The following is a 24,472-nucleotide window of genomic DNA, read 5'->3' on the forward strand; positions in this document are numbered from 1 at the left end:
AAGGAGGTGCCCTACAAGAGGATGGGTCAATGGTCAGCGGGAAATGTGATGGGGCCTGGCTGCACAGAGCTTGTGGGTGGTGCAGCAGGCAGGGTGTGCTTGTTAGAGCACCACGCTCGGAAACGCTCCTGCGCTCCGGGTGAACGTGAGCGGAGCTCAGCACTCCCTTCCTTCCCCCTTTGGGCGGTGAGGCTCGACATGTCCAGGAGAGTCTAAATTAGATGAGAAGCTAATTGGAGCAAACGGCGTTGCGCACGCTCCCTGCCCTCCTGACGGCAACACGCTGACCCACGGGGCAGCCGCGGCTCGCTGCGCTGGGGCTGGCGTGCGGGACGCGTGCTGGCCCTTCTGCTAATTGCTGCGACGGCCAAAAAACACCTAGGGTGGCTTCATTAAGAGCAGGCTGACTCAACTAATGAGTCACACCAAGCCACGGTAATCCCTGCTTCGTTGGATTCAGAGCTTGCAACCCGTGCCAGACACAGAGAGAGGTGTGTACGTACAGCTAGACACACGCATTTACATGTGTACGTACGGAACAACTCCCTGGGAAGCCGGGCAGTGAGGGGCTGGGACTCGCCCTCTACAGCTGCTCCGCAGCTGCAGAAAGCCTCCCAGCAGCAGATGATGTGCAGTTTGCCTCAGCCTTTGTGTTTTGCTCCGTGGTCGGTCGTGTCTTTGAACGCTTGGGTAGATTCGGCACTGTTTTTTTTCCTTTTTTCTTTCTTTTGTCCCACCAAGGGGATTTTCTCAACATCTGAGAACTCCTAAGCCCGGAGGACTGGGGACCAAGTTTGCTCCCAGCAAAACCAGCAACTTCAACGGTTGTGTTTGCTGCAAAGCAGCCCCTTTGCGTTTGAAGGGCTGCCCATCTTTTCATGAGCTCTGTGCCTCACTGCAAAGCTCTTCTGTCAGTGAAACTCCACTTACAATCCCCTCTGATGAGAACAAGAGCAGATGCCGTTTCACCGCCTTGGTGAGGACCATCCGCCCTCCCTCCCAGTTACTCCCACCAGTTACCCCAGCACACACAGCTGACGTTATCAGCTCAGGAGGGTGCAAGACGACAGCGTGTGACATACAGCAATTAAGGAAATCCCTTAATTAATAAACAAGCTGCTGCTCCAAGCGGCCAGAAGTCTGGCAGCTCTTCCAGAAGCGCTGAGCGTGGCCTCCACTACTACAGGCGAGAGGCAGCACTCAGAGCCACGCTGCACAAATACCCCTGGGTAAGAGCAGGCCAGCGAGGGCAGACGGGGCTGTGGTGGGTGTCTGCCCTGGGCTCCCCGTTAATGACACCCTCCACGCTCAGCTGGGGATTGCCAAACCTCCAGCGAGCCCTCGGGCCCGCCCAGGGGCGCGTTGATGCCGTCTCTGTAGCCTTCAATTCCCGGCCTCCCCTCTGCTTCATTCTTGGGCGATGTGCTGGGAGCTGCCCGAGCTGCGCGGCCGCCTCTCCCAGCCCCACAGCAACCCGCGGGGCACTGCAGGAACAAATCCAGGCACCCCTGTGCTGCTGGCCCACGGGATGGCTCCACTGCTGTGGTTGAGCAAGGGACAAGGCTCTTCCCCCTCTCTCTGAGGGCAGTTTTGCCTTGGGAGGTGAGGTGTGGAGCCAAAAGTGAACCCCAATACCTATCTCAGCTGTTGGGCCTCCCTTCCTCTGGGTGACTGACGAGGCAGGAGATTTGTCCCCGGTTTAAGAGCACACGGAGAGGCACAGGACGGATCTGAGCCCCCCTGGAGCAGCCACTGTAGGGTCTGTGCTCGGGGGAGCCCTATCCATATGGCCCGGGCTTTGATATGCAGATGGAGCCATTGTGAGCTCCGGCCCCATCTGTAAGCCGAGGGGAGCTCCATGGCCAGATTGCTCCAACAGATCTCTATTGAACTCCCGTGACTAAAGGGAATTCCAGCCTCCAGGAGGATCCAAGCATCCAGATGGATGCCAGCACATGAGCATGCAGGAAGTCTGTCACCCTGCGCAGCTCCCGTCCCAGGATCCAAGGGAAAGCAGCATCCAGGCCCAACATCTTGCTCACACGCAGAGGGCTGGGGGCCAGCTGAGGAAAGGCCCCTGCTAGCACCACAACTTGCACCTCCAGTGCCCAGCTGCAACCCGAGCTGGGAAATCCCTAAACCTGCTGGGAGGAAACGCTGCAGGTCCTGAACCTGGAGGAGATTTGGTTTCACTGCCTCCCACACAGGGAGCCCCGGACTCTCAGGGAGCTGTCAGTTGGTGCTCACGGGCAGCCAAGGATGCCACGAAATAGTTACGGAGAGGTGCTCTGGTGACCAAGGGCACTGCAGCACAGCACACGTGGCCCCCCTTGCACACACAGCACCTGGGAGGGAGAAGCACGAGGATCCCAACAGCCAGGGCACACAGACCTTGTGCTGCACTCGAGCAGAGCCTGAGGTGATAGGGAAGGTGCTCAAAAATTTATCAACCCAAAAACTCCTCGCTTTCAACTGTGAGTTTCACTTGGTTGTAGCACATGAAACACCCAAACTAATGCACTGCTGACTCCGATGCTGAGGGACAAACTTGTGCAGCAGTCTCACACCTGTGCTGCGAACCAGAAGGAGCAGTGAATGCAGGTGCTGCCATTGAGCCTCCTCCTGCAGTCACGGAGCTTGCTGGGAGGTAGAGACACTGCCGTGACACCGATTTGGCAACAAAGTCGTTGATGAAAGAAGAGAAAATAGCCTGGATGCCAGCAAATGTAGCAGCAAGTTCCTGACAATTCATAAAACAGAACATTAACCAAATAACTCACTTTTCAAGAGGGAATATCTGGGGGGAGCTGCTGCAGACTGGATTTAAATGGTCAGGACTCCTTGTTTGTGCAGGTCTATCTCAAACTCCAAGACAAAGCAGAAACTTTCTGATAGAGGAATATCCTTTGCTGGGAAAGTAACCATTAGAGGCTTATTAAACTTGCAGGAAGACTTTGCCAACAAAAACCTGGCGGGAAGGAGAAAGGAGAGATTTCATGCATTAACCTTGCATGAACTCCACAGGAGGATCAATTTTCCAACCTCGAGGCTCAATCCCCCAACTGCTTCAGGCTGCGTATGAAAGTGGACACCCCTGAAAGGAGAGAGCAAATCAGGCTCGATGTGTGTCCAGGGGCACGATTTGGACAGGGTAACTGAGGGAGGAGAGAGGAAAGAGAGGAAGAGAGATGAGACAGCTGCTGTCAGACACAGCAGCCTCGCCTTAGAGCAGTCGCAGCATCAGGCAGGCACGGTGCAGGGGATTCCTGTCTGTGTGATGCTCCTTCATCACCTCAGTACTTGTACCAGTAGCCAGGTGAAAGCTGTCACTGGGGCATTTCACACAGCCCCTCCCCAGAAAAGTCAGTCTATGCAGAGGGAGAACAGCACAGGTTATACGAGAGGGTTTCTTATAAGCCACACCAAAAACCCCATTTGCTCAGCAGCGCTGGGGGCAGAGCCACGTTCTGCCCTGCACAGGACCGACAGCAGGAGACGAGCACAGTGGCACGGTGCCCGTGTGCCTGTTGTAGGCACGCTGCAACAATGACACCTCTGATGTCTCTTTTTACACCGTGGTGCTCGGTTCTGTTCTCCCATTCTCCTGCAAGCCTGTTCCCAGAGCTGGGAATCAAAACTTCCACTAAACTTGACTCAGCCTGTGCCAAGCAGCCTGCGATGGAAAGAAATCCTGCTCTGACAGGAAAATCCCACTTGTAGGTCCCAGCTACCCAGATCCTTTCCAGCATTCACAGCCCTCCTTTACTTGTCAGAGACGAAGCACATCAACAATTTACTCCCTGAAGGGGACTGGAATTTTCTCCTTAAAACCACGGTCTGAGACACCACGTCCCGTACACCATCAGAACCCAAGCACTGCAGAAAGAAGCAGCCTCAGCAGGCAGCTGCTGTGAGCCTCCGGGGGAGAACTGGCAGGTAAGGACAGCTGATGAAGGCAGCTCCTTTATCACGCCCTGGATCTCAGCTGTCACATCTGGAGAGCAGCTCCGCCAGCCGGTCTCGGCCACTCGCAGGACAGGAGCCCACAAACCCCGCAGCAGCCCCAGGGAGCAGCCCCCTCGCGCTGCCCACAGCCTCTGAGAGAAGTCGAGGCGGAGCAAAAGCTCTGCCCGTGCGTGCGCCCAGGTAGTCTGGAGGCACGCGGTGCCAACAACGACTTCTAGATGCAATTAAATCTGTAAGGATCATGCAACATCCCCTGACAGAGAGAAATAGGGCCAGGCACTGCCGTATGACACAGAGCGTGACCCTGGGATTCAGAGGGACCCCGCAAAGACGCGCGCAGCTGGGAGGGCTCGGAGCACACAAAAGACGCACACAGAGCGCTCTGATTCATGCTGGCCGCGCGGGCACACAAGCAGCGGAGTGAAAAGCCTCCTTCACATCGTTCCCAAACAAATCCCCATGCCACCACCACGTCAGCCCGGGCGCTGCACGCTTGGTACTTACAGGAGCGTCCTGCTGCTGCTGCGGGGACAGGGACGGGAGAGCTGCTGGAGGGGAGGGCGCATGGAGAGCCGCAGGAGCGAGGGGAAGAAGGGCCCCGGCCCCTCTTTGGGCCCCAGAGGCAGCAGCACTTGTTCACGGGATGGAGAGCAACAAGGCTGGCATGCCTGGAGCAGCAAGGACAATGGGGAGGGACGAGGAGGCGCTGCCATAATCAAATGCAGGCCAGCTGGCCCTCCCCCAGGAAGGGCAGGCACCTCCTTCACTTGCCAAAGGCTTTGTTTTCTAAGCCACAAAGAACAAAGTGGTGCGAGGGTGAGAGGGAGAGAAGGGCTGAGGAGAACCCGAGGCGGGCAGAGCCACACATGAGCGCAGGTAACGCGCCCGGAGATGCCAAGGGAGACGCAGAGCGGCTGGGTGACACTCTGCACGTGCTGAGCAGTGGGGCCTCGCTGGAGATCCCTGCTGCAGAGACAGAACCAGCCCAGGCGGATGGCTGGGCTCCTTCCAGAGATGAGATCCAAGGGCCAGAGAACGCCCCTGAAGGGAAGGCTCCAGAGCAGAGCCCAAAGAAATCCCAACGAGGGAAACGCCAACGTTTCTCCAGCAGCCTCAGCCCACCAGTCCCGAGCACTGGGTCTCCGGATGGCTTCCCCTTGGAAAGCGAAGGCAAGGCGAGGTCCCAAGGTTCCCACCAGAGGAGGCAGAGCCTTGCACAACATCCTGCCGAGCAGGATAAAAAGCCCTGGGGGCTGGGGCTGCCCCGGGGCCCTCCTGTGATGACACAGGCACTCCAGCTCCCAGGCGCTGGGTACCAACCACCCCATGGCCGCAGGGCAGGCAGGTGCTGAGCTGGTGGGATGCGGCTCTGCCCTTTCCAGTTGGGCCAGGGCTTTCTTCCAGCAGGGACTTTTTGGCAGAAAGCATCACACACGTCTGCCACCGACCTTCTGCAGGACTGCTTGACATCCCGGGGCTGGCAGAGACCATGGCAGAGGGCCTGTTGTGGTGTCAGCACGAAGCCAGGACGGGCAGCGAGAGCGCAGGACACTGGGGAGCTGCGGCCACAGGACAAAGCAGACGTTGGTGCTTCTGCTAGGACACAGCCTAGCTTGTTGGGAGGCTTGTTCAGCTTCCCATTTCTCCCCCAAAGCACCGTGTGGTGCCACATCCCATCACGGCCTTGGAATTGAGTAAAAGACAGAGGCCAGACCAGGCTGAAAGCCACATGGCAGCCCCCCGAGCGTGCCCGCACCGAGCCCGTGGTGCCGAAGCCATCCCCTGCCCGCAGTGGGAGGCAGGAGGCAGCTCCCTTCGCCACCCCTGCCTCAGCCCAGCCGTCCTGCAGCCACCACGAAACTCCTGCCGCAGAGGAAGCGGGGACAAACGGAAACATCCAGCTTGGCACCGCTCACGGCTTCGGGGAGGGCACCCCGCCAGCCCATGTGCAAGCTCCGTGCGGTCTGGCCCAGCTCAGCCTGCCTCGGTGCAGGGCGCTCTGACGGGCCCCCAGAACTGCCGAGAGGTGAAAAACAGCCCAGCGGCTCGATGGACCCTACGGGGCAGGCCTGTCCCCTTCCCCAGCCCCGCTCAACACCCTACGGATCGTGTGCCTGCCACTTGCAGGAGGGCCGGGGAAGGAGCCGCCCGCTCCTCGTGGGCAGGGGATAAATCCCACGATGCCTGCGGTGGGCGCTGCGCTCCCTTGGCACGCGCTGAGCTGTTTGGAGAGGTGGGAGCTTGCCAGCTCATTACCATAGCGTACATTGCTCACGCATCCCCAGGCTTTTTCCCCGAATCCTGGGGTCTGGCACGCCGCAGGCTCTTTACAAGAAGGAAATCAAGGCCATTACTGAGCTTAGACTCCTGCTGTTGATCCCTTCAGATATTAGGGAAGAGAGAAGGGGGTTAGGCAGGCACTGACAAGATCACAGCAGTAAGGTCAAAGCAGCTCAGCATCAGAGGAGAGTGAAATCAGTTTAGATAACATCTCCTGCTCCCCCCCAGCCTCCCAGACACCACCACCAGCTTTGCTTTGAGAAGGCAGAAAGCGTTCTGGAGATCAAGATTATTTTAATCGGCGCTGAGAGAACTTTCAGGCTGCGCAGCAGTTTCTGCGCTCACCCTCCAGCTGCAGGATGCGTCCCCCCCACACCCCTGGTTTCGGTTGGCCACTGGCTCCCCATACCCGCATGCTGTATTTACAACACCGCCGCTGTTTACAGTTCTACTGAAACTGGGGAGATCAAAATCCTCCTCCCTCTCTCCTCGAGATAGCTCTGCCCCACACCAAAGCACCGCGCCGCTGTCGTGCGGCTCCCACCGGGGCCGTGCAGCACGAAACCAAGAGGGCTTCTACTGCCAAGGACTGCCTCCCGCAGCTGTCAGCCACCAAAAGGGAGCCGAACGCGTGGTGCTGGGAAGCCCTGAGAAGAGAAACGGGCCATCCTTGGGCGCTGTGCAACATCTGTGCCCCTGGGAACGGGCCAGGCTTTGAAAGGCTTTGAGGCTGTGGAGGAACACCCATCAGTGAGTTCTGTCGGACCGACCTGGTGCCTTCTCCACGCTCCTCCCTCGCACAGGATGCTTCTCAGTGTTTTTCGTGTTTAGCTGAATTTCCTCCCCTTCCCCTGAGCACTTCTGGCTGCCAAGCCAGCTCAGAGACAGCAACTAAGTGGCACCTACATCTGGTACAGCTTAACTTTTAGTGTCTATTCTTTCTGGAATTTGAGAACTTCAAGCTCAATGTTTGTACAAGTGTGGAGTAAGTGGAGCACGGGCTCCCTGGTCCTGTGTTCCTGCCAAAGCTGTACTTCAAAATGCACTCAGAAAATCCTACTGCTTATTCACGGGCAGCTTTAGGAATTAAATCACACCAGATGCAATGACAGGTCTGCTGAATGGGTGCGTTTGCATTAAACCAAACAGGTGAGAATGCCAGGCAGCCAGCACGTCCCCACACACCTCCTCTCCTGCTGCTCTGCAGATGCCTGGACCAACTCAGCCCTCAGGTCCCTCAGCCACACTCCCCAGCACACTGCTCTGCTGCTCCGTTCCCTCCTGCATGCTTCCAGAAGACAGGAACTGGGCTATATTTAGGACTGAACAGCAGAGTGCTACTCCGGACATGCCAACAGGCTGAATTTAGCAGCACATAAGGATACAGCACGAATAAAACGCAGGCAAACTACCTCGGCCGGGTGGCCAAGGCTGGGCACAAGGAGCCAAACTCTAGGTCTTTGGTGTCTGAGCCAGTGCTGCCACGATTCTTCCACTGCTGCCCCAAAAAGCACCCACAAACTACAGCTCAGACAGCAGCAGACCTCTGCTCTTACTAGATGTGGATGCTCTCTTAACTAACCTCTTCTTCCACATACTGACTGGAAAAAATCTCTGCAGAGCCACGAGCTTGAGGGATCTTTTGCCAGTCAGAGATTCAGCTCCCTGCTGGCACACGCGTTAAGCTTCGTGTCTTTCCTAAACAACCAAGCTCTGGACCGAGTCCGAGCAGGCTTTTTACACCCTCCTCCATGCAGCAGTTGTCTCGCCTCACCTTGTCAAAGAATTCGTACAGCCTGACTGTCTCGCAGACCCGGTGCCTGTTTTCATCCAGCTGAGTGCAGAACTCCTCCAGCTGATCTCTGTAGGTCTGCAGCTTCACTCGGTAAGAGTGCACGTCCACAGAGGAAAAGTCTTCCCATCGATCCATCTTCTTCAGTGCTTCCTGCCCCCTTCTGCAGTATTCCTGAAAGCGAAATGTGATTGCGCATGAGGATGGAGACCTGACAAGGGAAATAGATAGCCTTCGAGATCATTAACAGCTGGGACTAATTAGACTGGGTTTTAGGTTCAGTTCACATGAGCAGGGGTGTACTTGTTTACAACAGAATTCTGGAGAGTCCTGACATCTGTTAGGATTTATGTTAGCCACATGGCAGCTTGTAAAGGTCTACCCAGTAAGACTAGAGGTCAATTAGGATTAAAAAAAAAAAAAAAGACAAGTGTCTCAAACACATCAAAGGATTAACTAAAAAAAAAAATCATCTTCCATCACAGTAGTTATTTTCCTCAAGACTGGCAGATACCTCTCTACTCAAGGACTGAGCTGGTGGCTTTGTCTACCTGAGGAGGGCAGGGAAGCTGGGCAGTGTAAAGGGATGACATGAACAGCTCAGCGATGAACTCTCTGCCAGTGCCACCTTAGCATCGTGGCTTTGGCTGAGCATGCAAACACGCTGCCAGCTCAGACTCTGGAGAATATGTTTTTCCAATCAGACAACACTTACGCTGGCAACAAGATCAAACTCCCTGAACTGCTTCTGTGCTTGAAGCAGCATCTCCAAAGAATCGTCCAGGTTGATCATCTCCTTTAGCCTTTTCCTGCCAACGTTCTCGATCCAACTGCTGACCTAGGAGAAAAGGGAAAAGCTCCACCATTAGTCACTCTGTGCTACTCACCAGGGCAGGCCTTTATGTGGAAAGAACAGGGAATTGCTCTCGTAACGCTGGTCAGTTCATTACTGGAAAGAATGTGCATGTACACTTCTCCCCCATCCTGGCATTTCAGCGGAGCCTCCTGCTCGGAGATTTTCCACTTCAGGTTACTTTGTAATTGTGAAGTTGTGCTATTGCTCACACAGCCTTAGGCATCAACAGGGCAAGTAGCTGCTTGGGCTCTGTTTCGGGTGAGCCACGGTCTAACACGAGCTCTGCAAGCTGCAGGCTGACCTGATACTCCTATTATTGTTACCCCCAAGTGGGATAAAATCTCCCTGCTGCCAGATTTCCTATACCACTTCCCTTTTCTGCGTGTGAGCTATGTCAATGCGAACACGCTGCCAGGTTCTCACCACCTGCAATGTTTCAGGGTTCCCTGGGACTCTCAGATCCGGGCTTTCTGCAGGCAGCTCGCCACGCTGCCCCTGCTGCTGTGCTGCGCTGCAGGTTCCTCGACAGAACCCCATCACTGCCACAGCTACAATGAGCCTGAATCCTCAAGCATGGGAAGAGGATGAACAACCTGGTCCTAAAAGCAAAGCAGACACAGAACTCCAGCAGGATAACACCTTCATCTCCACCAGTGAAGGGTTTATAGTTAATAGGCTAGTTAATTGGCTAGCAAGCTCGTCTGCAATGCTTCAGGAACAGCTGCACCTGCAGGGACAGATCAGCTTCCTGTGTCATCTAAATCCATACCCCAGCTCAGCCCACAGTCACAGATTAATTCCTTTTCTTCTGGACTGGGAAGGGCCCACGGAGCAAGCCCACTGGCACGAGGAGGAGATAGGGGCAGGTCAGGACACACAGTACAGAGGGGACGCTGCTGCTGCCTAGTGCTCCTGGGCAGGCTTAAAAGGAGGAGCAGCTGCTGCCAGCAGTGCTGCCCAGCATCACCACTGAACTGCAAGGAAAGCAAGCTGGGAGCAGTTTTTTCCCTCCATTCAATCAAAAAAAAAAAAGCTTAGCATGAAGAAGGAACAGGCAGGTAAACTGCCTTTGTGCCTTTTTTTGTTTGTTTGGTATTAGGAACCTGCACGTTTAACTTTAAGAGAGTCTTTACTAGGTTCTTGCATCACACTTCTAGCCCTGAACACACAGGGCACGGCGCCTGAGTGTCTACCTCCAAATGGGAAAGTCATTAAACTCCTGGATCCACCTCGGCCTGTGAAAACAGGTAGGCTACAGCCTCCTTTGCAAATCCAGTTCTCTCTAGAGAAGAGCCCAGAATCCCAGAAGGACGATGGAGAACTGGGTCCTAGCACTGATCTTTAAGGACATAGGTTTGTAAGATGAGCTCCAAGCACCACACCATCCTTCAAGCAAACTCGTGTGTGTGTGTGCACATACAATATATAAACACACACACAAGTGATGTATGAAACACTTGGTGGCGGTGATTTACAGCCCAGGTGACTACAGGACTCCAAAAACTGTAGGGACAGCTCAGGCTTGGGGAGCAAAGACCTACAACACTGAAAGATTTGATGAGATCCTGTAGGACACTCCAAGAGCCTGAAATTTTGTACAGCTTAAGTTTCTTTATCTACATGGCTTGAAGTTTCAAGGGTCTTTCTGAAAAATCAACGCCTGTTTGCTTCCATTATCCCACAGCTGCAGAGAACTAACCCCAGAGTGCAGAGCAGGGAGGGGCAGTTGGAGCAGGGCTGTGGCTCGTTCAGCAGCAGGATGGAGGCTTCAAGTCATACGAAAATCTCACAGATGTTTGTGGGCTTTGACTGATCCGCACCTAGACAGCAGCCAGGAAACTTTTACCTGGCATCAGGAGCCACCAGGCAAACTGTGAGTTGGTTCTCAGCACATCTGAAAACCTATCCCAAATTCCTGTGCTTTAGGAGGGTCTGTGGGCATTGCTCTACACCTTTGCAGGAGGGATCAACATGCCCGGTACCTGCTGTGGGATGCACAGAGGGTGGCAGCAGGCAGTGACAGCAGCCGACACGCAGGCCTTACCTCCTTAAAACATTCTTCCACTTTCTCAAACTCCATCACCAGCTCCAGCTCCTGGATGCGTTTGTTGGACAGCATCACCAGGCGGTGCACGCCCTCATCGACTCGATTATAAAATGCACCAGCGGCATCCAGCGAGTCCCTGGAAGGGGGACACAAGCGCGGTCAGGGGTTTTGCATCAGGTCTTTCCCCCAGCACTTCATGCAAACACGACCTGGCTGAAGGCAGCGTTGAGTCGCCCTCCTGGCGGGACGAGTAATGGCCATCTCCATATGGAGAGCAGGAGGAAAATCACGCTGCTCCCCTCACCATTATTGTGATTCACCGCTCGGTGATCCCAGCGCAGACGACCTGGCGGGAGGGACGAGGGCACCTCCTGGCAGCCAGGTGCCTTGCGACACTCGGCTGTCCCGGTCACACCTTCAGGAAGGCCACCCGGCTGTTCACACGCACGGATTGTTGCACCAAAGGGCTTTCACGAAACACAGGCTGGGCAGTTTCAGCTTCTATAAAAGCAGCTTTTAAATTTGATTTAAATAAGGAAATAAGCGAACACTAGGAAGGAAATCTCTTCCTGACGCCCCGCTTGCTCTCAGGGCCTTTCACCAGCCAAACAAACCCACCGGGTGTGCAGGAAAGATCTGAAGACAAAGCAGAGCTGCCCGTCCTCCACAGGGCACTGCTCTGACCAGAGCCCAGCAACACCAAGCAGCAGGCTCCTGGCCAGCCTGGCTACACAGTGCACGTGGACGGGGACAGAGGGATGGATGCAGGCACTCCTGGAGGCTGCTGCCAGGGACCCAGCACCTGCTTCAGCCCTGGTGAGGCGATGAACGTCAGCGAGTTCCTCCTGGGCACGTGGAGTGCCTCCAGCACAGCTCTGGGTGAGCTACAGCCAGGATCCAGGAGACAGGCAGACATTCAGGCTTATCCCTGAGCTTCCCAGATTTCTCCTGCTTCTGCATTTCCCTTCCTCTTACCAGGAAGGACTCAGTGGGCACAAAGTCCTACAGCTTCCTTCAGCACTAAGCTCCTCCTGTACTCACCCTAAATCCACTTTCACATTACAATTGTCTTACAACTATCCGGCTTACGAGAGCACGGCTGTTTTCAGTCACATTATTAAAGTTATCCAAAGCACTTGTGAAACAGAGATAGCTAATAAAATTGGGAAAGCTTTGCTAATGGAAATTAATACGTGCCGTTCAGCATTCGGGGTTATTCCTGCCTTAGGCTGCAGGCACCTTGAACCCGTGAGACGCAGCTGAACTTAGTCACAGCCACCCCGCAGCTTTCAGCCAGTGCTCGCCACGAGGCAGCGCAGTGGCCTGGACGATCTCTGCAGAGCAGGAATCCACAAGATTTTTCCATTCAGAATTCCACCCGACGCGCAGCAGCCAACTTCCCAAACCTCAGGCTCTTAGCCTCTTTTGTTTTTCCTCTGCGAAATGCCATTAGACTGAATGAATTTCTCCAAAGCGCAGCCAAAAAAACAAATTGTTTCTGGACTAAGATCAGTGCTACTGCGGCACGGAGGAGACAGGTTCTCTCCGGCGTGTCTGCAAGCTTCAGCGGAAAGCTACAAGCTGCTAGGCTGCTTCTGTGTTCCCCAAAACCACCCGTAAACAAACAGTGAGGATCTGAGCCTTCTGTTTTGCAATCTTTTCCTAAGGACAGACCCAGGAAACTTGCAGCAGCGGAGCCATAAGCGCTGTCTGAGCTGAGCTCTGGGAAGTTTGTTGATGAGATGGCGAGGTCCCATCAGCAGCAGCGACACGGCGAGGAGAGCTAATGAGAAACAGCTCGGGAGATCGCTGGGAGTTGTACTTGGCAGCTGCATTGATGCTAGGTCCCGGTTTCTGAAGAAGGCTCCAGCGAAACGCAGCATTGATTGCCAGACAGGCAGACAGACACCCTTCGCTCTCGCTCCCAGGGGCCTGAAGCCCCTGCTGGCAGGAGGAAAGCAGCTCACCTACCGAACGCTCTCCCCCCACTGGCACCTGCAACTTCAGGCTTCGCAGGCTGCTAAATGCAAGCACGGCGACACGAGATGTTTTTCCAGCCTTTCTCTGAGCTTCCAGAGAGGTCGCTTTGGTGCTGGCACTACTTTGGTGGCACTCGGCGACAAGCTAGATTTATCTGCTACTCTCTGTAAGGGGAAAGGGTGTGCAAACACCCCTCACCCCAAATCCATGATGAAAAGATGGATGGTTTCGGTATTTAATGAGATATTGCAGGATGGCAACCCTACAATGTAGCTGCAGGACTGAAGCAACGCATTGCAGACGCCTGTGCTCTCCTGGCCGCATGCACCTTCCTTGACACAACTGCAGAAACTACCCCAGATGGTTGGCAGCACCAGAAAGAGCCAGGCTCTGCAGATGTCCCTGAGGCCAAGCCTTCCTTGGGTTTGCAGGAGGCTGCAGGGAAGAACCAAGTTATGGCTTCAAGGTCAGAAGCAAGGACTGAGCCCTCTGAAGCACCCAGTGCAACCCACATCCTGACAAATGTGACTGCACGTCCCAGATCTGCAGATGCTCAGCCACCTTTTTGTTATTCCAGCAGATTCAGTAACATTAATACTACTAGAAATGACGTTCTGTTTCCACACAGGGAAAAGCTCTGCTTTACTGATCCACAGACTTCTCAAACTCACACGAAGTCAGATTAAAGATGCATTTGCTGAGGCGATCGCTGAGGAACGCTGAGGCGATCGCTGAGGAAGACGTACGAGGAACGGCTGAGGTCACTGGGCCTGTTCAGCCTGGAGAAGAGGAGGCTGGGGGGAGACCTCATCACAGTCTACAACTTCCTCGTAAGGGGGTGTCGAGAGGCAGGAGACCTTTTCTCCATTAACACTAGTGACAGGACCCGCGGGAACGGGGTTAAGCTGAGGCAGGGGAAATTTAGGCTGGACGTCAGGAGGGGGTTCTTCACAGAGAGGGTGGTTGCACACTGGAACAGGCTCCCCAGGGAAGTGGTCACTGCACCGAGCCTGGCTGAATTTAAGAAGAGATTGGACTGTGCACTTAGTCACATGGTCTGAACTTTTGGGTAGACCTGTGCGGTGTCAAGAGTTGGACTTGATGATCCTTAAGGGTCCCTTCCAACTCAGGATATTCTATGATTCTATGATTCTATGATTCTATGCACTTGGGTGCTTACACTATCATCAGGAACCAGACAGAGAATTCATCTCAGGTTAAGATGGCTCGAAATGAGCTCATTTTCCCTTGCAAGTCAGGCTGTTCAGGGTATATATTGCTATCTAAAAGTCTTACCATTGTCATTTAAGTCATCTTGTTTTCTGAGAGTCCTTACAGAAGGCTACTGACACACGTGGAGCACAATACAGCACCATGAAGCTGCCCCTTCCCTCTCTCCTGCCAGAGCTCTGCAGAGCAACCACACGCAAGACACCCAGAAAAAACCCTTCCAAAAGGCACCTCCAGCCTCGCACCGTTCCTCCTCCTCCTCCGCTGAGCCGCTCCAGCAGCCCAGCACCTCCATCCTTCGTTGGCAGGTCTGGCGGCGCTGTTCTCCCACGTTGTGCCCCGCTCAGCAGGCAGTCATTAAATCCTCACCGTCTGGTTGTTGGTCTTCCGCTGCATCTCCAAGGTAACTCCATTCATACGCTGTCAGCTCTTGACAGCTCACTTTTAGCTGCCCGACAGGCTCTGCCTAACATCCATCTCGCACTCTTTCACACAGAGGCGAGCACAACCCCTTCCCCATCGTACGCAGCAGGTATGCAAACCGAGGCACACAAAGAACTACAGCCGATGGGGAAGTTTGGGTTTTTTTGGATTCCCTTAAGCACTTCCAGCTCTCACCAAAAGTATCCTTCAGCACCACGCACGTCATCCCAGATCTCTGCCCATCTGTTTACCTACACCCATTTGCTGATAAACTTTCTAATTTCCTTCCTAAATCACTTCTGGAGCCCCAATAAACTCAACGATACCTTGCAACCAGGAGCTGCACAGCAAAATTACACCTTGCACACGCAGCTATTTCTTTTTTCAGACACAGTTTTTCCATTCCTGCCCTTCACTGCTTTCAAGGCAGCTTGGAGTGCTGATGCTTTCAAAAGCTTCAAACAAGCACTGAAAATGTGGTCGAAGGACCAAAAGCGGCTTCTATCCTGGCACACAAATGGAAACACAGGGATGTTCAGCACCTTGAAGATATTTTAATAGTGGCCCGAGCAGCTCTGAGGAAGAAAAGCAGCGAGTTGTTTGAAGTCAGTGGAAAGTCTTGTCTAAGCTTGGGTACGTTTGGATGCACTGCAGCCTCCCTGTACATGTGAGTGCGGTAATAGGAGTCTTTCGCTGCATTCTTCCATGCTCAAATCATCCAAAGTAATTTTGCAATAGTGCAGATTCAATATAATTTATAGCAAAAAGGAGTAGCTTGATGTCAGTTTATGTTTCCCCAAATCCTGTTTTCATTGGGTAATTATCGTTTCAGTGGAAAAGACTCCAAACATCTTCAGTTTTCTGGAGGAGTGCCAAGCTGTTGTATAATGGCAGGGTAATTTTAAACCTATAATTTAGAAAGCCCATTTCTGTCTGAATCCATCCTTCACAAAAGCTAGCCTTGGAGAGTTACACTTCAGTTTTCTAAGCAAAATACCTGGTTTGTTTACAGAAACACGAGGCCACAGAGGAGGCATCCAGCAGGCTTACAAAAGCAGGTGCTGCAGGAGCCGTGCCTCCCAGCTGCACAGAGATCGCGGGGAGGGAAGCAGCAGACCCATCGCTGCTCTGCAGCTCTGCTCCTTGATAAACGGCTCTGACCAAGAGAAGAACCAGCCTAGAGGGAGGGCTAAAAGCAGAATACATCCTCTGCCTAGCCTTGGTCAGTTTTAAAATGGTAAAAAGTTGGGGATGGAAGGAGTACAGACACTCTGCCTCCTGTTGGTGTGCTGCATGGCAGTTAGGTGGATTTCCTCCGGCTTTCCCAGGACAATCAGATATCCCTGATCTCTGTAATTTAGGAGAAGCACAGCCAGATGTTACACCATTACCTTCATCTAGTCTTCCTCTCCTGGTGCTGAACTCTCCTAGTGGATGTTTCCACAGGCTTTGGAAGAACAGGAATAGGATCTGGCAGCTAGGACATTTAAAGGACGACCTGCTCCAAGGACATCGCCCAGATCACCTGTGCTGATAGCTGGCCTACCAGTCATCGCGCATCCTGAACAACGCTTCAGGAAGAAATTCTTCCGGCTTCACAGGGAAAGTCTCGTGTGCCTGGGGGGTGTTTTGCAGCAACAGAAATGCATTAGAGATTTTCTTGGCCATTAATGCATCCTGGTAGCAACCTACCCGACTGCCGTATTCGTAATCATCCCATAAAATGAGGTCAACCTCAAAGGCAAATTCCTGCTCGTCAGCCTGAAAAGTTCGCAGGCAGCTGAGGTTAAAATTTGGACAAGCCATCATGAAGCTAATGCAGGTATCGCTAAATAAACTGTAATTATTGTCTGCAGCACCCAAATAGTCACGGTGGTTTTCGTTACCTAATTAAGGTATTTGAGCAGCTGGGCGCAGTGCTCAGAACCCCAAAGTGTCCTTAGAAGGGCAGGGCGGTCAAACACCAAGCTCGGGGCTGCCTGCGGGATGCTTGCTGGTCGCGGTGGGAACAGAGGATCGCTGAGACCACAGCCCCAACTGAATCCCTCCTCGCCAGGCTCCCTGACCAGCACGTGCACTGAGAGCAACTCAACCAATTAATACAATGCACTGCGTCCCATAACCGCCGAGAGCCCTCTCTGGAGCACAGTTTGGTTAAACGTATTTGCAGGAGAAATATCCTCTGGAGTCCCTCCAGAGCAGTGGGATTGAAGTACACAGGTTAAATATCCAGGTGTGGTCACCAACTGCTACCTCGGATTCTTTTCCCAGCCTGACTTGCATCCAGTTGCAATCAAACTGTGTTCAGACTGGTTGAGCATAAACCCCAGTACGATCTGTAAACCTGACCCGAAGAAACCCAACAAAAAGGCAACAAAGAGCCAACTTCCCGGGGCAGCTCACCCCGCAGTGGAGCCTGTGACAGGAGATGGCCACGCTCTTCTGGGACCACCAAGCTTCCAGCTGTGGTCTTCTACCAGCTGGAAACAACTCTTACCTCCAAACCTCACCCCATGTACTCCAACCTGGTAATATTTACACTCGGTATCTGGGTCAGCTGTGCTCCTGGAGTTAGGACCTCAAGGGTTTCAAGATGCTCTGCTCAAATTTATGTACCCACTGAAAGCCACGTCCTCCTTTTACGTGCTCCCAGTCTTTACAACACAGGTCGTAGCAGTGACTGTGCTATCAACTACCCCAGCAGCAGGAACAGCCACCCCAACTCAGCTGCACAAACCACGGTGCTTGCAGGATGGGGTGGGCTGAGCCAGGAATTTCGGGCGGTCCAGCTGACATCCTATACTGGAAACTTTTTGCCATTTTTTCCGTCATATTTTTAAACAGATAAAAAACCCTCACAGCATGTCGTTAATTAGCTAATGCCCTGGTGGCATGACAAAGATCGCAAACAATAAGCAAAAAGGGAGTCTTCTGGGTAAAGTCCCACTGAATCCAGGAGGATTCAGGACATAATGTAGTAGAAAACGAACAGCAGAGCAGAAGACGGGAGGGATCCTCTCACGAAAAGCCTCAAAGAACAATGAAAACTTACCTGAGAAGAGCCCTGCAAGCACCACGAGAGGCTCCACACAGCACTTTGCACACCCAGAACGACAACGGCTCCACGCTCCTTTATGTGCAGAGCAACAAGGTTTGTTTAATGCGAGCGTAAGTGCTTTTTGCCAGGCTAAAAACCACCACGCAAACACAGGGAACAGGTTAGACTGTAAAGAAAATGAATACCAAGCAGCACGGCCTGTGTTTGGATAGAAATGTCGCCGAGCGCTCCTCCCTCCGCCTGACACAAACAAACCCGGCCGTGGATGAGCGCTGCCACCCAGGCACCGCTGAGGGCCAAAGGTTTTGTGTTTGTCAGCATCTTCTGCGGCACCAGCAACAGCGCAGAGGCGTCTCGTGGCAGAGGGCTGCCAAACTCTGAGGCCAGGATTTCAGCGCGGGTTTTTCATCTCACTTCAAGGTGCACCCAGAGTTTATTTGAACCTGAAGATGAAGGTTTTCGGAGCAGGCTCCCAAAAGAAATATGCAAAATCTATTTACCATTCAAAGGTGCATCTCGCAGAGCACATCAGGGGCGTGCATTGTGGAAAAGTTCCCAGGGTCAACTGTCTTGGAGCATCCCAGGAGCTGCTTCCCACAGGAGTCTTGCCCCACAGACACGAGCTCCTGCAGCACCACGCAGATGTCAGCCACTGCTTCATCAACAGCAGGAAACCTTACATTTTTTGGACATGGCTTCAACAACTTCAAGCAGACTTTGTGCCATTCAGAAGGGGAAGACCAGTGCAGAGGCACAGGATGATCCTATTAGCAGCACAAGCTGTGGATGCACTCTGATACGGAGCATGAAGGAACATCTAAATCCTAATTTCAAAAGCCTCAGGTGGAGCAAAGACCTGATCACATCTCTTGGTTAGCTGATCCAGCTGGTCCTTACATCCTCCCAAACCTGGAAGGAAATCTCTCTGAAAATGCGTAAGATTTGGAGTTTCTATTCACTGATTTCTGTCTGCAAAATCATGCTGGGTGACAGGAACCACTGCAGGGCTTCTCCACCACCCAGATGACGCAGGCCCGGCTCTGTCACCACTTAACTGGAATTGCTTCCCTGTCCTGAGCAGTGGAGGAGCAAACACAGGGCGCTGAGACATGGCCACGTGGGGACAGCCAGACCCAAGCAAGCATCGCTCGAGGCAGCCCAGGATCCTCTGCAGGCAGGTTTAAACACGGTGTTAGCTGCACGGGCAGCCTCTGCTGCTGTAATCAAGTCGGGTTTAGCATCAGGAACCTGGCAGCTGCTGCTCAGGAAGCCGGCTCCGCGCTGCCCATTACCTCTGCTCAGCCCAGGTCCCCACCCAGGGCTCCCATCCAGATCACCGAGCCACACTAAAAATAGCCAGCCGACAGAACCAGCTCTTGGCTCTCCCCACTCCACCCTCAGAGCAGAGGCTAACGACACTGCCTTCGCAAACAAAAGGAGGCTTCTCTCCTCCGTCTATTTATAAGCTGTTTATTCACAGCTTGCAAGCACAAATTCTTTTCAGATGAGAAGCTCGGGGGAAGAGATGATGATTTTTCTGGTTCCATGCTGCACAGAGCCCAGCACCCAACCTGGCCACGCTTTCACCATCTGAGGTTTTCCTCTTTTTTTTTTTTTCCAGCTCTCGCTACTATTCTTGTGGCCACCTTGCCCACCAGCAGGCAGGACGTGATGCGACTCCACTCCTGGGCCGTGCTAAGTGCAGGTTTGCCAGCAGAGCCATGCACCAGGCGGATTCTGGTTCGACTGGTGTAAGGCACCTTTACATTACTAAAAATTGTTTGTATTTCCTTTCCTCCACTTCTGACTCACGGCGTATCGAGAGGACGAAAGGCAGCACTGGACACCTCACCTTGGCAGGCATTCCCAGCTCCTGGCCACGCCAGGAGAGCAGCAATAATGAGAACAACAGTGGAAAACGTCTGGCTGAAGACAGGAGTAGAAGCTTCTGCCTCACTGCCCGGTCCCCACGCCGACACCTTGCCTTAGTAAGAGCTCCCACTGCTGCTGCCTGGCTTTGGGCAGCTTCCCAATTACGATGGAAGTGTCAAAGGAATCTTCAAAATCCACCCCAAAATAAGCGATGTGTTGGTATGCCTTCTACAGCTGGCGGGGTGAGTTGTCTCCAGGCCACAGGGCGGTTGATCGGTACGTGAGATATCCCAAGGCCAGAGGCACACCTGCCAGGCAGCCCTACAAAACTTAAAGACTGAGTTCATTAAAGACTTCCTGTCCAAAAATAATAATAAAAAAAACTATCTATTAACAGCACCGAAGCGGTGGATGTCTCCACGGCATTTGTCCACACTCACCAACAGGAACTTCGGCCAGCCTAATGGCTTGGCACTTCCATCCCCAGGAAGGCTGGCGCAGCAAAACCTGGAACCCTTTCAACTCCTGTGCTAACAGACCCGAAGAAGCTCTGAGCCTTCAGCGCAGCAGCTGCTGTGCCACCAAATGTGCTGTGTTTAAACCCTGCCGGCTCCTCTAACAATAAATAAGTGGCAAAGCTGGCTTCAGCAGCCCACCTGCACCTTCGGGTGCTGGAGCTACCAGGAGCTATCCTTACAGCACTGAAGGAGGCACCAGAAGGATTCAGGCTCACTGGTACCACACCCCCACCTCGGCCAGGTTCAGCCTGGTCTTCCTGGAGGTGGGACGGTGGCGAGATCCAAACAAAGACTGCTCGGAAAGCCTTTCTCTCTGCGGACCAGCAGCTGGTGAGCAAGGCTTCTCTTTTACAGCACTACTTGGTGAGAAAGAGCACGGGGCCTCCAGGTCAGCTCACACCGGGGACAGAGAGCAGTTACCAGCCAAAGCCACCACCCCGGTGCTGCAGCACCTCTCAGGTGACCCAAAGGCCAGGTCCCCTACAAAAGCAGCAAGCAGATCTCTTGTTTCTTCAGTTCCACGGTGATGGCGTAGCTGGGCTTGTCCTTCCCCTCTATGCCTCTTCAGAAAATCATGCTTTTTATTATTAGCCCTGTATTTGTTGTTGGCATATTTTAACTAATCGAAGCTAAGACTGCAGAAAACTCCTGCTTCTAAAACTTTTGCCTCTACTTACACGCAATTCTTGCAGATTTTGTCAGTTACCTGTTCAGAGCTGGCCTCGCAACTGCAGACTAAGAAGTCTGGGCTGTTGTGACTCTTTGCTTGATCAGGGTTTTGCAACGCAAGGGGAAAAAAACACTAAAACAATGTGACGTGATTAACAAAAGCCATAAGGAGGCTCAGAAGGACAAAACCATTTCGCTTTTGTAAATAATTATATTTCAAGTGCCGGGAGGGGGGAGGAGGATTAAAGATTCAGCACTGATCAAAATTTTGCAACTCACAAGCTCAGAAAAGCGATGAACAGGCCCTGCTGAGCGCACAGCCACAGCTGGTTCTGTTCCATTTTCACGTATCATCACCCAAAGGCTCAGGGTGGACCCACATCCATCAGCAGCCACTGCACGCTAGCTTAGGAGGCCAACTGCAGGGCTCTGTTACAACCCTGCTTTGATCCTGTTCGCTAAGGCAGCCAACCCAGGAGCCTTTACAGGGTAACAGAGCCCAGAACCTCTAAATCTGCAAGGCAATTTGGACAGGAGGAGCTAAAAGGGCAAGTGCAATCTGTGGAGGATCTAGGAGTAGCAGTGCCTTATGCAGAGTTCTCTGGCCAAGCCGTGGAGCCTTTCTCCTCTTTGCCAAGGATCCTGGAGCAGCGAAGAGCGAACATCTTTAGCGCACTGCCCTGAGCATCTGACTTACACAACAAGCAGGCATTTCCTTATTTAAAGCACCGCATGGAATTTAGGATCTGCAACTGTTCCACAGCCTAAAAATACGACTACCATTTTCCATCTGCATTCGGTTAAAGCTCCTCAGGCTGGACAGAGCCCCACGTATCCGACCTGCAGCATACACGCTCCATTCACACCGGTAGGCAACGAATACGACCTGAATTAAAGAGGGAAAATGCTACACTGCCTCGGCATGTGCTCAAACACTGCGCAATCAAAGCGCTGTGTGTGTGTGTCCCACCCCTGCCCTCGCTAAGGTAATCAAAGCAGTAAATTATCCTTAGGGGCTCTGTCAGCTCAGGTTTCAAAGTTGATCATTTCCCTGCACAAGAACACAGGTTTAGCTTGAAAACAAAACAAAACATAAAAAGCGAGCGTGTTCTCCCCATTCTCTGAAGACTCTAATTTTAATCAACTCGCAGCAGCTTTAAAGGGAGAGAAAAAAGGCGCACACAAACCACAACAACCTGCATTATGCGTGCTTCTCACACCACGTCAGAATAAAAAGGCTGCATTGTCCCAATTCTGCTCCAAACTGCATCAAGAGCACTCAAACATTTCAGCAAAAGAAGTGAGCCCTCGCGGCTTGCCAGAGCTGCTGGCAGGAGTCACAGCAGGCAGGGAAACGGAAGGGTGACACCGCTGGGCCCCTGGCTCCCCTCACACTCAGCCCCAAAATGCCAACCCCGGCCTCCCAGTGACAGGCAGCGACTCGCACCCTCATCCACTTGGATTTTCAGAGAGAAACCTTTTCCCTGCGCACGGGTGAGACACCCTGCAAGCTGCTTTCTTATCTTCCCTGCTTTCCCTCCTTTAAACCTCTCAGCTTGTGATGGCAACAGAGAATTTAATGAGGGCCAGGCTGCAGATGCACGGGGCCATCCCTCGCTGCCCGGCCGTGCGCTGTGCCCCCGCCGTACCCACGCAGCAGCACTTATCTCCCTCCCGCTGGGGCTGGAAGCTCCTGGGTGCAAGGGCCGCCCTGCTGTTTGCACAGCACATAGCACGGAGGCCTTCACACGCTGATAGGCTTCAGGTGTTTTAGCAGTACAAACAGGAGTTGTGCAACGCCCCGGGGATTTCAAACAGCTGGCCTCTCTCATTCCCCCCCGCTTCTCATACCAATTCTGCAAACGGGCAGAGAATATTTGCTGTGCAAACCGCACCAATGTGTGAAGAGATCAGCGCTTGCTGGAGCCAGAAAGCATTCCTCGCAGTCAAGGTCCTTGGAAATCCCCTTACATAAGGAGGGCCTTGGCAAATCGCACCCTGATAACGCCTCGGACCCAAAGGCTGATCACCGGCATCGTCAAGGCAGCCTTTGTGCTTCAGGGGTGCACAAAGCATCCGGCCCCCTCCTCGCTACGGGAGGTTTGGCTTGGAAAAAGAACTTAAACGACCATCTAAATGAACCCAGCCAGGAAGGGATGAATTTTTAGCCTGAGGAAAGAGCAGCCAGGATAAGCGTACAATTCATTATGCTCTTCGCTTTTGCTGTTTCCAACAGAAGCCCTCACTACACATGAAACCACACTGGCCTGCACCACAGATGAGGCACGGCCAGGCTGCCCCTGCCTGCTCTCTGCTCACCTCCTGCTCCTCCTCTCCCACCCCGCTGGGGCTCACCTGTAGTCGCGGGTGAGGGTGACACAAGATTCCTCCTTCCTCAGCCTGGCCAGGAGCGCTCCACCCTCCAGCTGCAGCCGGACCAGCCGCGCGTCTTCCAGAACGTTCTTCATCAGCTGCCTGTAATTCCTCAGCAGCACAGCCGCCTCCTGCAGGGATCGTAAGAGTGAGATGAGTGGTCACGGCAACGTACAGGCAATGAGGGAACAGGGAAAAAAAAAACAACAGGGCACAGCCCAACCCAAACCACATCTCACCTTGTCCCACCCTAGGACAGAGGGAGCTTGGTTCCCAGGGCTGTTTCTCTCAAGCCTGCCAAGTCCTAAGTGATGAAGTGTTCCTTATGCCCTCAATACTTGCCCACCAGGCTAAAATTGAAACCCAGCTCCTAACGTGCTCCATTTGCTGGGCACAGAATCATTATTTTCAGCCTCATGTTCCACTCACAGCTAACTCCTGCTCTTCTTAGAGCCGGACCTGCACGGCACAAGCTGCGGGACAGGATGCACCCAAAGGGTTGGTGGATGTGCCCATGTATCCAGGCGGCTTCCCAAAAAGGGATGACGTGTTTGCACCAACACCAGCTTGGTCTCTGCACCTTCCTCTTGCCCCCTTCCAAATTTCTCTTGTAGAGGCAGCAAAGCCAGAGCCGCAGCACAGCCTTGGCCTTGTGAAAACCGTGCTGCCACGTAACTTCAGGCAGGCCACGCGAGCTAACCCGAGGTGGCTGCTCAGTACTAGAGCCACCAAGGCAGTGGCAGCTGCAGAGCTGCACAGAACGCTTCACATCCACCCTGCCAACGTAAATCATCTTGCCTTGCCCCTAACTGACACAGTTAACTGCATCGCTGAAGTTCGCTGGCAAACACAGCAGATTTCTCTGCCCCTTTTCTGAAACCAGCTTACGGCTCTCTCTGGTGTTTCTGTTGCCTGTTAATGTTATTTTTTCCTCTACAAAATACTCATCTCTTATGTCTCTTCCTCCTTTCCGCCTCCCTCCTCTGACGTCTCTCTACACAGCACGCAATCCAGCAGCAACGAGCACAACTCAAGAGGAGATCTCTTGGGTTGACAGCGAGGGGTCAAAGAACCAGCTCCTCCACGCAGCAGCGTGTTCTGCATGCTTACCTCAGCTCTTTCTGGTAGTTTTCCAGATTCCACTTTGTGAATGGCTCCCTGGAGGAAGGCATAAGCCCCTTGGCATCCTTGTAGCAAGTGTTCCAGTTTCTACAAGAGGAAAGGACCAAGGCAGAGATCATTGTCTCACAGGTGATGAGAAAGCCACCTTCTCAGCTTGCAGAAGGTTAAAAGGACAGAAATCAAGTCAGGATCAAACGCGTTAACCCAGGGGTTCAATTATACCCCTGGTGAAGCTGTATCATCAGCAAAAAGAAGCCCAGGAGCCATCACAGGCTTCAGATGCATC

General features: G+C 53.2%; 1 protein-coding gene across 4 annotated transcripts in view; it reads right to left on the reverse strand.

Moving 5' to 3' along the window:
• PLEKHG4 (pleckstrin homology and RhoGEF domain containing G4) overlaps positions 1–24,472 on the reverse strand; it is a 77,924-nt gene that overhangs the window by 14,445 nt on the left and 39,007 nt on the right. For all 4 annotated transcript variants that reach the window (XM_084294751.1, XM_084294752.1, XM_084294753.1 and 1 more), the window contains exons 9-13: positions 24,175–24,273; positions 23,047–23,195; positions 10,939–11,077; positions 8,754–8,876; positions 8,021–8,212 (exon numbers count right to left, since the gene is read on the reverse strand). In XM_084294751.1, coding sequence (XP_084150877.1) covers positions 8,021–8,212; positions 8,754–8,876; positions 10,939–11,077; positions 23,047–23,195; positions 24,175–24,273 — 702 coding nt within the window. The remainder of the gene's footprint in view (positions 1–8,020; positions 8,213–8,753; positions 8,877–10,938; positions 11,078–23,046; positions 23,196–24,174; positions 24,274–24,472) is intronic.

This window comes from Netta rufina (genome assembly GCF_964035555.1).
Source record: "Netta rufina genome assembly, chromosome: 13".
NCBI classification, from domain to species: Eukaryota; Metazoa; Chordata; class Aves; order Anseriformes; family Anatidae; genus Netta; species Netta rufina.